The sequence below is a fragment of the Oncorhynchus masou genome, chromosome 3 (assembly GCF_036934945.1).
Source record: "Oncorhynchus masou masou isolate Uvic2021 chromosome 3, UVic_Omas_1.1, whole genome shotgun sequence".
In the NCBI taxonomy this organism is placed as follows: Eukaryota; Metazoa; Chordata; class Actinopteri; order Salmoniformes; family Salmonidae; genus Oncorhynchus; species Oncorhynchus masou.
In genome coordinates this window covers 32,415,018-32,432,918 of record NC_088214.1, presented here as the reverse complement: position 1 = coordinate 32,432,918, position 17,901 = coordinate 32,415,018, and the positions used below count along the sequence as shown (strand labels likewise).

The following is a 17,901-nucleotide window of genomic DNA, read 5'->3' as shown; positions in this document are numbered from 1 at the left end:
CAGCAGAGCAGGTTAAGATACACCATTGTCCAGAAGCTGCATCAAAGAAAAGGTGACATTTGATACATACCCATGTGTTAAAGTGAGAGCCAATGATAGTTGTGTGTTTTTGAGTTGGACAGGTAAATGAAGTAGATGGATTTTGGTTCTCTTTCAGTGGAGTTGCCTAGCAAGAATGGTGAGTATAAGCTTAGGCTACTCTCTGTCACGGAATGCTTCTGCTTCCCCCTAGCTGCAGAGTGGAGTCTGTCTATCATGTTCTCAGTGTCTAACCAGCATTAGGGGTGAATCCTAGCTTCCACTTAAGTCAATGCTTTACTGTAATAGTGAGGTCAAAATGTAACTTGACATGAATGTGTATGTGGAAGTTAAGACTTGCCTTTATGATTAACCAGCTCTGATAATGTAATAATAACCGCGTTGTCCTCTGTGCACACTTTGAAATGCTTCTCTCTGTACCAGTTTGTCGCAAATATTCCAGGTAGGATCCCATAGAAGCCTTGCTGTTTCAGTGCAGCATGTCTTGCTGATCATGCTGGCAAATCTACCATGATGCTTTTTTTTTTCTTCTATTGCCTTGCGTAATTTCTAGGGCAATGCTGATAACCAAGGATCAAAGCCTTTCTCGCTCTTTCTCTTTTTATCTCTGTTAAGTGCGTGAAAAAAGAAAGAGCCTCTTCATCAATCATGTGAGTATTAAAGGCTTATTAAATATAGGCATCTATATTATTTCATGATGTTGGAAAGTTAGTCTTTGTAGCTGATTCATAATGTTAATGATAATTCCTTATGTTGTTTTACAAGTTAACACACATTGACGAGTCAAAGGTAATGTACAACATTATGTCCTCCCATGGATCCATTCAGTTGCAACTCGTGTGACATACTGTTAAATTAATATAGTTAGTGCCGGCTTGCATCATTCATGGTAACGTGTTAGGAGTGAAGGAATCTCTGAATTATTGTAAAAGATTAACAGTCCTTAGCTAGCCGATACATTATTGCATTTCATGTCTTCATTTGTCATGCATGTCCATCGCGTGCTCCGTTTGACGAAGTAGCCTACTGTAGAAACCTTACTTCATGTATCAATATGCCCTCTAACAGTCAGCTTTTATATTTGTAGCCATATGTGTATCTGTAATTCTATTTCATTATCGTAGCATGGATCAAGGCGACGAAAACACAGCTCCTGTTCCACCATCTTCCTAGATGACAACACTGTCAGTCAGCCCAACCTTAAATTCACCATCAAATGGTGAGTATATGTCCCAGTTACATTTTCATGAGTTGACCTATGGGACAGTACAGAAAGTCCTTGTTATGACAAATGCCTCAACCACGACCTGTTTTTCCTTCTCTACAGTGTATCCCTTGCAATATATTACCATATAAAGAACAGGTAAGAATACCCTATCACTTTGAGCAAGCAATGCCTTGAATGGAGAGTTTGTCTAGCTAGTGTAACAGTTCAGTAAAACATTTTACCTTTCCTGAATGGCCTGTTTCAGGGACACAGATGGAGGAATGCAGCAAGACATTTTTGACGAGAAGCTTCACCCTCTCTCGGTAATAGCCGACGCAATCCGTGCAGGTGTTCATATTGACCCACTGTGTTTATGCGTGTATGACTCTATAAAATGTAGTTTTTATACTCTATATTTATACTCTGTTCATAAAGCCTTCACGTTCTTCTACTCCCACAGAAATCAGAAGTGCCTTCTGACTATGACAAACACAACCCAGAGCAGAAGCAGATCTACCGCTTCATCCGGATGTTGTTCAGCGCTGCTCAGCTCACTGCAGAATGTGCCATTGTTACACTGGTAAAGGAGGGGGATGGTTGACTCCCTTGTTTGTGTCCCAAATGGCACCTTATAACGGATATAGTGCACTAATCGCAGTGCCGTTAAAGATTCTGTGTTCGAGTCCAGGCTCTGTTGCAGCTGGCCGCGACCGGGAGACCCGTGGTGCGGTGCACAATTGTCCCGTCGTGCACTAGTGACTCCTGTGGCGGGCCGGGGCGCACTGCACGCTGAAACGGTCGCCAGGTGTACGGTGTTTCCTCAGACACATTGGTGCGGCTGGCTTCCAGGTTAAGTGGACATTGTGTCAAGAAGCAAACTTGGTTGTGTTGTGTTTCGGAGGACGCATGGTTCTCGACATGAGCCTCTCCCGAGTCCTTACAGGAGTTGCAGCGGTGAGACGAGACCGTAACTACCAATTGGTTGGTTACCATAAAATTGGAGAGAAAAATAAAAATAAGTATAAAACATGTAAAATTCCAATTATTTAGCAAAGCATATGGCACAATTTTATTGTCTTCTTTATTTACAGATGGCCAGGGGCACACCAGCACTCAAACATTATTTACAAAAGATGCGTTTGTTACCATGACCAGAGGCATTAGGGGTGACCACGTGTTCTCTTGATAAGTGCATGAATTTGACTATTTTCCTGTGCTGCCAAGCATTCGAAATGTAATGAGTACTTTTGATTGTCAGGGAAAATGTATAGAGTGAAAAGTAATGTACAGACCCCCCCCCCCCAAAAAAAAAAAAAAAACGACTTAAGTAGTACTTTAAAATATTTTTTACTTAAGTACTTTACACCACTGCTCATCAGATACCTTCTCAGACTGGGCAGACAGAAATCCTCTCCGCCAAGTTATTTTATCCCCTTTAGCGCCATGTTTGATCATCTGGTGTCCTGTTGGTCACTGTTTCAGTATGTCTTTCCCCAGACAGACACATGGTTGGAGTGCTCCAGTCTCAGGCTGATCACCATGTGAGTCAGTCTGCCAGAAGCTGCCTAACTAGCCTGTGTGTATCCCAAAATGCACCCTATTTAGTGCACTACTTTTGACCGGGGCCCATAGGTCAATATAGGGAATCGGTTGCCAGAAGAAGCCTCCTAACTAACCTGTGTCTGTAGGCTGCTGGCAGACAGATTCAGAGACTGTCAAGAGCAGCAGTGGAGGCAAACTAGGCCAACCGCCAGTGGCCAAAGCCACTGAGTCATCAATGTACCAGTACAAGGCCTGCGGCTAATACTCTACTGCCTGTGGAATACACATTCGGTCTGCTGCCAGAGCAGAGAAACTACTCTAGTGCCTGTGGAATACACAGTCGGTCTGCTGCCAGAGCAGAGAAACTACTCTACTGCCTGTGGAATACACAGTCGGTCTGCTGCCAGAGCAGAGAAACTACTCTACTGCCTGTGGAATACATAGTCGGTCTGCTGCCAGAGCAGAGAAACTACTCTACTGCCTGTGGAATACACAGTCGGTCTGCTGCCAGAGCAGAGAAACTACTCTACTGCCTGTGGAATACACAGTCGGTCTGCTGCCAGAGCAGAGAAACTACTCTACTGCCTGTGGAATACACAGTCGGTCTGCTGCCAGAGCAGAGAAACTACTCTAGTGCCTGTGGAATACACAGTCGGTCTGCTGCCAGAGCAGAGAAGGGCTAATATTAGGATCAGAGAAATGCATTTTCCACACACCACGTGACATTTCGATGCACCAATGTTGTGGCCTTGTCTTCAATTTACACACGTCCTTGGCTCTCCTGAGATCATCCTGAGAGTGCCCTGGGTGCTGAAGGAAGCTGTGAGAGAGGAAGTAGGGATAGGGGTGTGTTGTGTGCCTCGGGTGAGGATCAGTGAGGTTGAGGGGAGGTCACTATGATTCAAGCTTGAGATACGGGTCAGGTTTTGAACATGGCTCTGTGTGTGCGCTATCAGGAGATGAACATACTATTTAGGGAATAGGGTGCCATTTGGGATACAGACAATATCACAAAGGTAGTGGCCTCAATTACCTCATGACTTTAGTATTCATTTTCCCATTGTGTTTTTTAGGTGTACGTTGAGAGGCTGCTGACGTATGCAGACATAGACATTGACCCAGGGAACTGGAAGCGTATGTTGCTGGGAGCCATCCTGCTGGCATCTAAAGTCTGGGACGATCAGGCTGTGTGGAACGTAGACTACTGCCAGATCCTCAAAGACATCACTGTGGAGGACATGTGAGTTAATCAATCAATATATGGAACATGGACTACTGTCAGGTCCTCAGACGTGTGTGTGTGTGTGTGTGTGTGTGTGAGATTATATACTTCAGTGTCTCACATGTTTGTCACATGTCTAGAGTGTATGTCCATGACTGGAATGGGAACATGATACATTTTATTTTCAGGATGTTATTTTCAACAGGGACTCTTCTCTTCTGCCGGCTAATTGTAGCTGACCTGTTTTGCTGCTTGCATTTTAAAGTACACACTTTTTCTGAGTAAATGCTCAAACTTAAAGCTTTACTGACTTATGGCTGACATTGGACCACATTTTGAAATCAAAAGCATATACACTGCCAGTCAAAAGTTTTAGAACACCTACTCATTCAAGGGTTTTTCATTATTTGTTTTACTATTTTCTACATTGTAGAATAATAGTGAAGACATCAAAACTATGAAATAACACATGGAATCATGTACAGTCGTGGCCAAAAGTTTTGAGAATGACATAAATATTAATTTCCACAACGTTTGCTGCTTCAGTGTCTTTAGATATTTTTGTCAGATGTTACTATGGAATACTGAAGTATAATTACAAGCATTTCATACGTGTCAAAGGCTTTTATTGGCAATTGCATGAAGTTGATGCAAAGAGTCAAGTTCCTGGATGGTTGGGAGAAGTTGCTCTCAGGATGTGTTGGTACCATTTCTTTATTCATGGCTGTGTTCTTAGGCAAAATTGTGAGTGAACCCACTCCCTTGGCTGAGAAGCAACCCCACACATGAATTGTCTCAGGATGCTTTACTGTTGGCATGACACAGGACTGATGGTAGCTCTCACCTTGTCTTCTCCGGACAAGCTTTTTTCCGGATGCCCCAAACAATCGGAAAGGGGATTCATCAGAGAAAATGACTTTACCCCTGTCCTCTGCAGTCCAATCCCTGTACATTTTGCAGAATATCAATCTGTCCCCCTGATGCTTTTCCTGTAGAGAAGTGGCTTCTTTGCTGCCCTTCTTGACACCAGGCCTTCCTCCAAAAGTCTTCGCCTCACTGTGCGTGCAGATGCACTCACACCTGCCAGCTGCCATTCCTGAGCAAGCTCTGTACTGGTGGTGCCCCGATCCCGCAGCTGAATCAACTTTAGGAGATGGTCCTGGCGCTTGCTGGAATTTCTTGGGCGCCCTGAAGCCTTCTTCATAACAATTGAACCGCTCTCCTTGAAGTTCTTGATGATCCAATAAATGGTTGATTTAGGTGCAATCTTACTGGCAGCAATATCCTTGCCTGTGAAGCCCTTTAGTGCAAAGCAATGATGACTGCACGCGTTTCCTTGCAGGTAACCATGGTTGACAGAGGAAGAACAATGATTCCTAGCACCACCCTTTTGAAGCTTCCAGTCTGTTATTCGAACTCAATCAGCATGATAGTGCTCTCCAGCCTTGTCCTCGTCAACACTCACACCTGTGTTAACGAGAGAATCACTGACATGATGTCAGCTGGTCCTTTTGTGGCAGGGCTGAAATGCAGTGGAAATTATTTTGGGGGATTCAGTTCATTTGCATGGCAAAGAGGGACTTTGCAATTAATTGCAGTTCATCTCATCACTCTTCATAACATTCTGGAGTATATGCAAATTGCCATCAAACAAACTGAGGCAGCAGACTTTGTCTCATTCTCAAAACATTTGGCTAAGACTGTAGTAACCAAGGTAGTGTTAAACAAATCAAAATATAGTTGATATTCTTCAATGTAGACAGCCTTTTGCCTTGACAGCTTTGCACACTCTTCGGCTTTCTCTCAACCAGCTTTATGAGGTAGTCCCCTGGAATGCATTTAAATTAACAGGTGTGGCTTCTTAAAAGTTAATGTGACATTTTATTTCCTCCTTAATGAATTGGTACAAGGTAGGGGTGGTATACAGAAGATGGCCATATTTGGTAAAAGACAATGTCTATATTATGGCAAGAACGGCTCAAATAACCAAAGAGAAATGACAGTCCGTTACTTTAAGATATGAAGGTCAGTCAATAAGGAACATTTAGAAAATGTATTCAAGTGGAATTGCAAAAATCATCAAGCGCTATGATGAAACTGGCTCTCATGAGGACCGCCACAGGAAAGGAATAACCAGAATTACCTCTGCTGCAGAAGATAAGTTAATTTGAGTTACCAGTCTCAGAAATTGCAGCCCAAAGAAATGCTTCATAGAGTTAAAGTAAAATTCACATCTCAGCATCGACTGTTCAGAGGAGGCTGTGTGAATCAGGCCTTATTTGTGGAATTGCTGCAAAGAAATCACTACTGAAGGACACCAATAAGAAGAAGAGTTTCTTGCTTGGGCCAAGAAACACGAGTGATGGACATTTATACCGGTGGAAATGTGTCCTTTGGTTCCAACCGCTGTGTCTTTGTGAGACGCGGTGTGGGTGAATGGATGATCTCTGCATTTACATTTAAGTCATTTAGCAGACGCTCTTATCCAGAGCGACTTACAAATTGGTGAATTCACCTTCTGACATCCAGTGGAACAGCCACTTTACAATAGTGCATCTAAATCATTTAAGGGGGGGTGAGAAGGATTACTTTATCCTATCCTAGGTATTCCTTGAAGAGGTGGGGTTTCAGGTGTCTCCGGAAGGTGGTGATTGACTCCGCTGTCCTGGCGTCGTGAGGGAGTTTGTTCCACCATTGGGGGCCAGAGCAGCGAACAGTTTTGACTGGGCTGAGCGGGAACTGTACTTCCTCAGTGGTAGGGAGGCGAGCAGGCCAGAGGTGGATGAACGCAGTGCCCTTGTTTGGGTGTAGGGCCTGATCAGAGCCTGGAGGTACTGCGGTGCCGTTCCCCTCACAGCTCCGTAGGCAAGCACCATGGTCTTGTAGCGGATGCGAGCTTCAACTGGAAGCCAGTGGAGAGAGCGGAGGAGCGGGGTGACGTGAGAGAACTTGGGAAGGTTGAACACCAGACGGGCTGCGGCGTTCTGGATGAGTTGTAGGGGTTTAATGGCACAGGCAGGGAGCCCAGCCAACAGCGAGTTGCAGTAATCCAGACGGGAGATGACAAGTGCCTGGATTAGGACCTGCGCCGCTTCCTGTGTGAGGCAGGGTCGTACTCTGCGGATGTTGTAGAGCATGAACCTACAGGAATGTGCCACCGCCTTGATGTTAGTTGAGAACGACAGGGTGTTGTCCAGGATCACGCCAAGGTTCTTAGCGCTCTGGGAGGAGGACACAATGGAGTTGTCAACCGTGATGGCGAGATCATGGAACGGGCAGTCCTTCCCCGGGAGGAAGAGCAGCTCCGTCTTGCCGAGGTTCAGCTTGAGGTGGTGATCCGTCATCCACACTGATATGTCTGCCAGACATGCAGAGATGCGATTCGCCACCTGGTCATCAGAAGGGGGAAAGGAGAAGATTAATTGTGTGTCGTCTGCATAGCAATGATAGGAGAGACCATGTGAGGTTATGACAGAGCCAAGTGACTTGGTGTATAGCGAGAATAGGAGAGGGCCTAGAACAGAGCCCTGGGGGACACCAGTGGTGAGAGCGCGTGGCGAGGAGACGGATTCTCGCCACGCCACCTGGTAGGAGCGACCTGTCAGGTAGGACGCAATCCAAGCGTGGGCCGCGCCGGAGATGCCCAACTCGGAGAGGGTGGAGAGGAGGATCTGATGGTTCACAGTATCGAAGGCAGCCGATAGGTCTAGAAGGATGAGAGCAGAGGAGAGAGAGTTAGCTTTAGCAGTGCGGAGCGCCTCCGTGGTACAGAGAAGAGCAGTCTCAGTTGAATGATTAGTCTTGAAACCTGACTGATTTGGATCAAGAAGGTCATTCTGAGAGAGATAGCGGGAGAGCTGGCCAAGGACGGCACGTTCAAGAGTTTTGGAGAGAAAAGAAAGAAGGGATACTGGTCTGTAGTTGTTGACATCGGAGGGATCGAGTGTAGGTTTTTTCAGAAGGGGTGCAACTCTCGCTCTCTTGAAGACGGAAGGGACGTAGCCAGCGGTCAGGGATGAGTTGATGAGCGAGGTGAGGTAAGGGAGAAGGTCTCCGGAAATAGTCTGGAGAAGAGAGGAGGGGATAGGGTCAAGTGGGCAGGTTGTTGGGCGGCCGGCCGTCACAAGAAGCGAGATTTCATCTGGAGAGAGAGGGGAGAAAGAGGTCAGAGCACAGGGTAGGGCAGTGTGAGCAGAACCAGCGGTTTCGTTTGACTTAGCAAACGAGGATCGGATGTCGTCGACCTTCTTTTCAAAATGGTTGACGAAGTCATCTGCAGAGAGGGAGGAAGGGGGAGGGGGAGGAGGATTCAGGAGGGAGGAGAAGGTGGCAAAGAGCTTCCTAGGGTTAGAGGCAGATGCTTGGAATTTAGAGTGGAAGAAAGTGGCTTTAGCAGCAGAGACAGAGGAGGAAAATGTAGAGAGGAGGGAGTGAAAGGATGCCAGGTCCGCAGGGAGGCGAGTTTTCCTCCATTTCCGCTCGGCTGCCCGGAGCACTGTTCTGTGAGCTCGCAATGAGTCGTCGAGCCACGGAGCGGGAGGGGAGGACCGAGCCGGCCTGGAGGATAGGGGACATAGAGAGTCAAAGGATGCAGAAAGGGAAGAGAGGAGGGTTGAGGAGGCAGAATAAGGAGAGAAGTTGGAGAAGGTATGAGCAGAGGGAAGAGATGATAGGATGGAAGAGGAGAGAGTAGCGGGGGAGAGAGAGCGAAGGTTGGGACGGCGCGATACCATCCGAGTAGGGGCAGTGTGGGAAGTGTTGGATGAGAGCGAGAGGGAAAAGGATACAAGGTAGTGGTCGGAGACTTGGAGGGGAGTTGCAATGAGGTTAGTGGAAGAACAGCATCTAGTAAAGATGAGGTCGAGCGTATTGCCTGCCTTGTGAGTAGGGGGAAGGTGAGAGGGTGAGGTCAAAAGAGGAGAGGAGTGGAAAGAAGGAGGCAGAGAGGAATGAGTCAAAGGTAGACGTGGGGAGGTTAAAGTCGCCCAGGACTGTGAGAGGTGAGCCGTCCTCAGGAAAGGAGCTTATCAAGGCATCAAGCTCATTGATGAACTCTCCGAGGAACCTGGAGGGCGATAAATGATAAGGATGTTAAGCTTGAAAGGGCTGGTAACTGTGACAGCATGGAATTCAAAGGAGGCGATAGACAGATGGTTAAGGGGAGAAAGAGAGAATGACCACTTGGGAGAGATGAGGATCCCGGTGCCACCACCCCGCTGACCAGAAGCTCTCGGGGTGTGCGAGAACACGTGGGCGGACGAAGAGAGAGCAGTAGAGTAGCAGTGTTATCTGTGGTGATCCATGTTTCCGTCAGTGCCAAGAAGTCGAGGGACTGGAGGGAGGCATAGGCTGAGATGAACTCTGCCTTGTTGGCCGCAGATCGGCAGTTCCAGAGGCTACCGGAGACCTGGAACTCCACGTGGGTCGTGCGCGCTGGGACCACCAGATTAGGGTGGCCGCGGCCACGCGGTGTGGAGCGTTTGTATGGTCTGTGCAGAGAGGAGAGAACAGGGATAGATAGACACATAGTTGACAGGCTACAGAAGAGGCTACGCTAATGCAAAGGAGATTGGAATGACAAGTGGACTACACGTCTCGAATGTTCAGAAAGTTAAGCTTACGTAGCAAGAATCTTATTGACTAAAATGATTGAAATGATACAGTACTGCTGGAGTAGGCTAGCTGGCAGTGGCTGCGTTGTTGACTTTGTAGGCTAGCTGGCAGTGGCTGCGTTGTTGACACTACACTAATCAAGTCGTTTCGTCGAGTGTAATAGTTTCTACAGTGCTGCTATTCGGGGGCTAGCTGGCTAGCTAGCAGTGTTGATTACGTTACGTTACGTTAAAAGAACGACAATAGCTGGCTAGCTAACCTAGAAAATCGCTCTAGACTACACAATTGTCTTAGATACAAAGACGGCTATGTAGCTAGCTAGCTAGCTACGATCAAACAAATCAAACCGTTGTACTGTAATGAAGTGAAATGAAAATGTGATACTACCTGTGGAGCGAAGCGGAATGTTGACCGGGTAGTTGAAGTTCAATTCGGTAGACGTTGGCTAGCTGTTGGCTAGCTAGCTAGCAGTATCTCCTACGTTAAGGATGACAAATAGCTGGCTAGCTAACCTCGGTAAATAAAGATAATCACTCTAAGTCTACACACTCTAAACTACACAATTATCTTGGATACGAAGACAGCAAAGACAACTATGTAGCTAGCTAACACTACACTATTCGAGTCGTTCAGTTGAGTGTAATAGTTTCTACAGTGCTAGTAGACGGTGGACGTTAGCTAGCTGCTAGGCAGATAGCAGTGTAGACTACGTTAGGACGACGAAATACGATAATTACGCAATTATCTTTGATACAAAGACGGCTATGTAGCTAGCTAAGAAGAAATTGCTAAGATTAGACAAATCAAACCGTTGTACTATAATGAAATGTAATGAAAAAGTTATACTACCTGCGGACCGAAGTGTAGATGCGACCGCTCGCTCCAACCCGGAACCGATTACTGCATGTGTATTTCCCACTGTAAAGCATGGAGGAGGATGTGTTATGGAGTGGGGGTGCTTTTGCTGGTGACACTCTGTGATTTATTTTCAATTCAATGCACACTTACACACGACGCACGACGCACTTAACCAGCTTGGCTACCACAGCATTCTGCCATGATACACTATCCCATCTGGTTTGCGCTTAGTGGGACTGTCATTTGTTTTTCAACAAGACAATGCCTCAACAAACCTCCAGGCTGTGTAAGAGCTATTTGACCAAGGAGAGTGGAGTGCTGCATCAGATGACCTGGCCTCCACAATCCCCCGACCACAACCAAATTGAGATAGTTTGGGATGAGTTGGACTGCAGAGTGAAGGAAAAGCAGGCAACAAGTGCTCAGCATTTGTGGGAACTCCTTCTAGACTGTTGTGTGTGGGGGCTGTGCTTTGGCAAAGTGGGTGGGGTTATATCCTTCCTGTTTGGCCCTGTCCGGGGGTGTCCTCGGGTGGGGCCACAGTGTCTCCTGACCCCTCCTGTCTCAGCCTCCAGTATTTATGCTGCAGTAGTTTATGTGTCGGGGGGCTGGGGTCAGTTTGTTATATCTGGAGTACTTCTCCTGTCCAATTCGGTGTCCTGTGTGAATCTAAGTGTGCGTTCTCTAATTCTCTCCTTCTCTCTCTCGGAGGACCTGAGCCCTAGGACCATGCCCCAGGACTACCTGACATGATGACTCCTTGCTGTCCCCAGTCCACCTGGCCGTGCTGCTGCTCCAGACCTGAGCCCTAGGACCATGCCCCAGGACTACTTGACATGATGACTCCTTGCTGTCCCCAGTCCACCTGGCCGTGCTGCTGCTCCAGTTTCAACTGTTCTGCCTTATTATTATTCGACCATGCTGGTCATTTATGAACATTTGAACATCTTGGCCATGTTCTGTTATAATCTCTACCCGGCACAGCCAGAAGAGGACTGGCCACCCCACATAGCCTGGTTCCTCTTTAGGTTTCTTCCTAGGTTTTGGCCTTTCTAGGGAGTTTTTCCTAACCACCGTGCATCTACACCTGCATTGCTTGCTGTTTGGGGTTTTAGGCTGGGTTTCTGTACAGCACTTTGAGATATCAGCTGATGTACGAAGGGCTATATAAATAAATTTGATTTGATTTGGAAAAGCATTCCAGATTAAGCTGGTTGAGGGAATGCCAAGTGTGCAAAGTTGTCATCACTTTGTTTTGGTTAACACATAATACAATGAGTAGTTGTTCTAAAACTTTTGACTGGTACTGTACATTCATGTTTTTACACCAACGTTTTGGATACATGCCCCTAATATGTTGGTTTTGATCTCTAGGACAGTGAGCTGTCTACGTAACAGTGCTACCAATTGTTGTGAAAATAAACATATTTTCTCACTTTTCTTCTGATTAGGAACGAGCTGGAGCGTCAGTTTCTGGAGCTTCTTCAGTTCAACATCAACGTTCCGTCTAGTGTTTATGCCAAGTACTACTTTGACCTGCGCTCACTGTCAGAGACCAACAACCTGAGCTTCCCTCTGGAGCCCCTGAGCCAGGACAAAGCCCAGCGACTTGAGGTGAGCCACCACTCAATTTCACTGTTTATCAATGATCACATTTATTTCTAAAGCCCTTTTTACGTCAGCAGCTGTCACAAAGGGATTTTATAGTAGAGCACTTTCTGACAACTGCTGTTCTGAGAAAATGGCTTTAGAAATACATTTGATAGATGAATTGATGGCAGCTGGTCCACTTAATAGCAATGGTTTAACACTTGGAGCTGACGATGTAGTCCATGCCAGAAGGTCAATAACAATTCAGTTCAAGCGATACATCTGAGTTTGTTTAGCGATTCATGTTGGGTTTTTTTTGTTCCTGCAGGCGATCTCGAGGTTGTGTGACGATAAGTACAAGGATGCCAGGAGAGCTGGCAAGAAGCGCTCTGCGAGCGTGGACAACCTGGTCGGAGTGCGATGGGTCCCTGCCATCCTCTCCTAACAACCAGGAACATGGACCAGACCTGAGACTGGGCCTCAGGCCAGCATGGGGACATCCAGTCTTTTACCTAGCAAAATTCTAGTAACTTTCTGAAAAATCACAGATTTTCTAGAAATCCTGCTTGGAAGATTCCCGGAATCAGCAGGAACTCTAGAATCCTCCAATCTGGGTTTCTGGAAAACCTGAGAATTTGAGGAAAGTTATCGTAATTCTGCTCCCCTAACTTAGACAGACTTTGTCCTCATCACAGATAGATGCCTTTGCAGTGCCGCTGCTCCTGTAACACAGAAGGAAGAACTCTCTACAGGACTGGTACTTCACTAACTGTTAAGAAAAAGAAAGCTTCTTTGTGATATAACATAAAGATTTGACTGTTTGGAGAGCTCATGACATCATAGCTTCCTGTTGACAGAAGTAGCCAGATGATCACCACGGCAACATGAGCTTTATGCATTGAAGCAGCAAACCAAGATAGAAGTGGTTAGAAAACAAAATGTCAATGTCATTTGACCTCTTACCCTGGATCATGCCAAACGAAAAGGGACTGAAACGAGGAGGGACGACCTGAAATTGTCCAATAAGAAACATGTGTTTTTGTTGCTGTTGCAAAACGCTTTGCTACAGTGTCCACTAATGAATACGACCATGGGTCTGGACTATCCAACCTGGCATGACAGGACAGATGCTTGCCTTTAAAGACGGTTCTGTGGCTTTTGGTGAACAGGTTTTTATTTATTTTGTATTCATAGTTGTTTTTACTACTAAGTGCTACAGCCAACCAAATCCAGGTACAATATTTGATCAGATAAAATAGCCTTCTAGTTGTGCAGGCGTTTCTACTTGATCTACATACACATTCCAGAATCATTTAGTTCTTAATGAACACAATTATTTTGTTAATGTTCAAACAAGTTGGCCATAATTAAAACATTTCCACTAGTGTACAGTTACTGTGCCTCCCAATACCTAGAATGTTGTATTCAAATCTGCAGCTAAAATCCTAATTGAAAGCTTTTGGAGATATGTGAGTGATTTTTAGCTACTGTGAATGTCATCCACAGGATTCAAAGTAGGTTATGTTGACAAGAAAGCAACCAATGAAAGGATAGAAATGGGTTGTCATACTTGATACACTGTAGAGCATTACTTGTGTTTTTTGTCTCAGAACTCTGGATGTTTTAAGCTGCAATGTTTTTTAAGAACAAAAACCTGAACCCTGAGCCAACTTATATATAACATAACAACCTTCAAACTTTATACAGATTGATTTTGTCTTTTAAGCAATTATTTTTGATTCAAATATTATTGTTAAATTCATGATGATCAACTTTTATTTGTGTTTTATCATTTGTCAAGAAGACCCCTGACAACTGAAGCACTAGAATTTTATTATTTTGCTAATCAACTTTCTACAGTGTGTAAACAAGTATTAAAGTGATGATAAGATCATTAACTTAATTGTTAAATATTTATATTGAGGTGTTGATCCATGTTTATACTAAAAGAAAATTCCCTTGTTTTTTTTGTACAGTTAAACAGGCTACAAATAAATCTCAGAGGATAACACATTAGTGTTAAACACTTATTTCCAGTCTGGTTGTCTGACAGTTGTATTCATTTATTTTTATATGTGGAGAACTTGTTAAAGACTGTATGCTAACCACCCTATTACCAGTGTATCCGTAGCCAGTGGAAATGCTAGCTAGTTAGCCCTGTGCTAGTAGAGGGACAGAAGCTATACTGTTACATATCCAGCATGGAGTAGCAGGCTTGTGTCCCAAATGGCACCCTAATCCCTATATAGTGCACTACTTTTGACCAGGGACCATAGGCTCTGGTCAACAGTAGTGCACTGTACAAGGAATGGGGGTGCCATTTGGGAAGCACAACAATTGTCATTAATCACTCAGCTATTTACACACGAAACTTGACGTTCACGGTCAGGAGGTTCATGGAATTTGAGGCTCATGGCTAAGACCATCACCATTTGGGGACAGAGCTACGTTCTCATTGTTCAATAATCTTTAACCTGGTAACCTTCAATCTGAGTACCATTATAGTCACTATGCTACTCTGAGTTCATGTAGACCCAACCAGTTGTCTGAGCTCAGTGTAATTTGTTGAAATATCCTAGCAATGCTTTGAGGGTAACATGATTTTGGTGTGATGATGATAATAATAGCGCAGAGAGGTCCTTGGTGTCTTGTCACTAAGCTGTTTATAACACTTGAGAGAGATCTATAGTGGACACACACACACACACACTGGGGAACAGCTAGGGAACTTACCCTGGAGCCACTTGTCTACGACTCAATGAGACCGTTGGATTTGAATTGGACTGAAGTGAATTGGATTGATCAGACTGAAATAGACCCTCGCTGAGTAACCTGGATTGGAGGAAGGTATACAGACCGTGGGATGAGCTGCTTGTTTACACCATGGAGAAGACGCGCCTAATGGAAATGCTCTTTATTACTTTCAATCACAACGTCACTTTCCTGGGTAGGCAAACATAATGTGCATGGTATATGTATGGGATAGTTGATGTTTCTCAGGCCTTTATGCAACATATTTTTGGGTGCAGTCCGACCATTAAATTGCTTATTTCGATTCACAGGTTTTCCTCACCAACAAAATGTTTAGGGGAGAGCGTGATGGTCTTCTTTTGATAGTTAATGTTACTAGCAAATAGCTTTGTTTTTAATATTGGTGTCTAACGTTAAAATAGTGTGTGTGTGTGTAAGGGAATATTTAATTGATAGGCTCTTTATGCAGGGAAGACGTGGTTGATCTTAATGGTGGTCCTGAGACTACTCATCCTCCTGTTCTCTGGCTATCCCCTCTTCCGGGACGAGCAGGAGCACTTTGTGTGCAACACCATCCAGCCGGGCTGCACCAACGTCTGCTTCGACGGCTTTGCTCCCCTCTCCCTCTTCCGCTTCTGGCTGTTCCAACTGATCATGCTCTGTCTCCCTCACATGATGTTCATTTTGTATATCGTCCACAAAGTATCGTCAGCTCTTCGTATCGGAGGGAACTATTTCCCCGGCAGCAGAAGTCCAGCAGGGGCTCTGTGTACCCATCAACATTCCCTACCAAAAGGGACGCCTAACTTTCTAAGGGCCTACCTCCTGGACCTGCTACTACGTATCTTACTGGAGGTAGCGTTCAGTACCGGACAGTACTACCTCTATGGCTTCTCTGTCCCCAGGCGCTTCCAGTGCTACGAGTCCCCCTGTACGTCCATGGTGGAGTGCTACATATCCAGCCCCACAGAGAAGACCATCATGCTCAACTTCATGCTGGGGGCTGCCTTCCTGTCTCTGCTACTGAGTCTGGCGGACTTGATGTGCTCAGTGCAGCGCATGGTGACACAGGGGAGGAGAGAGGAGGAGCTGAAGGAAGGCGGACTGTTCATGAATGAAGGAGTTGGGGAGGATATTGAAGTCCTGTACACCCAGAACGCTCTCAAAACTGTCCTAAAGAGAGGACAAAGTCACATTGACAAACCGACCTCGAGGTGTATTCCAAACAGTGACCTTTCACACGGACGAGTGAGAATAAACAATGAGACCCAGGTAAGGGTGGCTGCCCCACCCCTGCAGGGGAGAAGGCCACCACGGAGAGCTGCAAGGATGGAGCCTCCGCCGCCATTGAACGGTCACTTTGTTCATCCAAACCACATCTCCCATTCATCTCCAGTCCCCCTCTCCCGGGGGTTAGAGAGAAACCCAGTGGTAGTCTCACGCCAGTCTACCCCCTCGCCAATGAACAGTGGCCGGCGGCACGGCTGCTACAACGTGGTAGACGCAACACTCCTGGAGCAGCATTCTGATAGTGCAGAGTCCCGTGACAGACTCCAGGAGGAAGTCATCCTGCAGGAAGTGGGGGTAAGGGGCACCTCAAGCTCCTCCAGTGGTTCTTCTTCCTCGTCAGATGCGCAATAAAGTTTGTATTTTAATTGTTTAAATGTACGTAATTCTGTGCAAGGGCGAAACACAACAATGCGACTTTTTTTTTTTTAGTTAAACATTGTTGATTTACTCATCACTTACACTAGAATGAATTTTCCTCCTGAATGTAATAATGGGCTATACATTACATTTTGCTGACTTTATACTTAGTGACCACATTCTGTCTATAGAGCTGTTTGTGTTGGCTTACAGAATTAGAATGAGTGACTCAAACAATGCCAGTTGACCTTCAAGGACAATGGTGGCAGCACACAGCTGTTGTTCAGCTCAAATGTTTTTTCATTGGCTTCACCACCAACAACAGTCAGACAAGACTGACATGCTCCGGCCCCACCGAAGCCAATGTCACTTGGAGAACTGAGGGTCACAAAGGAACATTACTCTGCTGTGGCATCCAAGGAAACCGTAGACCCAGAAGAGACCTCGGGAGAGGTCATTGGCCTTAAAGGAGGCCAGTGATGGAAGACTTAGGTTTGAGGTGAATGGAAGAGCACCTGACTCTTAGACACATACACAAGGGCAGAGACTCAATCCAAGGTGTGTTACAGTGAACTGCACTGTACTGTCAACGATGTTCCCGACCTTTTCGGAGATCAAGTTCACAGTAAATACCGTGGATGACAGCTCAATTGTAGATTACCTTCAATTAAAAGTCAAGCACAATGCGCTTCTCTGCAATGCGCTTTGGATTGAATCCTGTCCAAAGCCTTCATCCAGTATAGTAGGATTTCAAACAATCTTGATTTTTTTTTTATACTTTTTTTTTTCTTTAAAAAAATAAATAAATCATTTCAACTACCATAGGGATTTGTGTTCTGTTTTTTAAGTGAATGTACAGACTATATTAAACATTTTAGTACACATGGGACTGCCATAATTATTACCTTCTTTGAAATCAGGGCTGTAACCAGGGTGAGTTTTAGTGAGGTTTGGAATTAAATGTTTTTTAAATGCTATTTGGAGAATAGTAAAAATGATCCCAGTCATTATCACTTGGGCTGATGTAGGTTCATTCACGTCAGGCGATCTACAGACACATAGCCTATTAGCTATACAATCGTAATATTATACCCCTGAAAGGGAGGAAATATGAGGAAATGATTCACACTGACACGTCGCATCAGCGACAAAACAAACACGTATTACACTTGTAGAACTGTTTGCATTGTAATGTTGGCCTATTTGGAGGATCCGTCGTGTGGAGATGTTCATATTGAAACATATCTTGTTTTTTTTAAGGTACTAACTTTGATAAGATTAGTTCATATTTTCTCAGGAGACCACACATGGGGCCCTGACCCCAAGTTTGGGAATTATTGTACGAACCACTGTCTCTACTTCTCCCACCATGCATTGCAGCCTGCGTCAGTCTCACCATTGAGCGCCACGTCACTGGCTGTCTCATTGGCTA

General features: G+C 45.3%; 2 protein-coding genes across 6 annotated transcripts in view; both read left to right on the top strand.

The window, feature by feature from the left end:
* The window catches only part of LOC135514792 (cyclin-Y-like), a 50,248-nt gene extending 36,138 nt beyond the window's left edge, over nt 1-14,110 (top strand). For 2 of the 5 annotated variants that reach the window (XM_064938441.1, XM_064938409.1), the window contains exons 3-12: nt 158-178; nt 655-689; nt 805-828; nt 1,164-1,258; nt 1,367-1,402; nt 1,512-1,569; nt 1,707-1,826; nt 3,862-4,028; nt 11,933-12,095; nt 12,400-14,110. In XM_064938441.1, the coding sequence (XP_064794513.1) occupies nt 158-178; nt 655-689; nt 805-828; nt 1,164-1,258; nt 1,367-1,402; nt 1,512-1,569; nt 1,707-1,826; nt 3,862-4,028; nt 11,933-12,095; nt 12,400-12,516 (836 nt within the window). In that variant the 3' untranslated portion in view covers nt 12,517-14,110. The remainder of the gene's footprint in view (nt 1-157; nt 179-654; nt 690-804; nt 829-1,163; nt 1,259-1,366; nt 1,403-1,511; nt 1,570-1,706; nt 1,827-3,861; nt 4,029-11,932; nt 12,096-12,399) is intronic. The other 3 variants (XM_064938417.1, XM_064938425.1, XM_064938433.1) reach the window with 3 other exon arrangements.
* An 844-nt stretch (nt 14,111-14,954) lies between these two features.
* LOC135508072 (gap junction delta-4 protein-like) lies at nt 14,955-16,463 on the top strand. The gene is made up of 2 exons (XM_064927997.1): nt 14,955-15,018; nt 15,292-16,463. Exons 1-2 carry the CDS (start codon nt 14,955-14,957, stop codon nt 16,461-16,463), a joined length of 1,236 nt encoding a protein of 411 aa, XP_064784069.1.
* Nucleotides 16,464-17,901: the final 1,438 nt, after the last annotated feature.

Coding starts and splice junctions, on each gene's coding strand:
- LOC135508072 (XM_064927997.1), top strand. CDS start 14,955: ATGGAGAAGACGCGCCTAATGGAAATGCTCTTTATTACTTTCAATCAC. Junction 15,019..15,291: donor TCACAACGTCACTTTCCTGG/GTAGGCAAACAT, acceptor CTCTTTATGCAG/GGAAGACGTGGTTGATCTTA.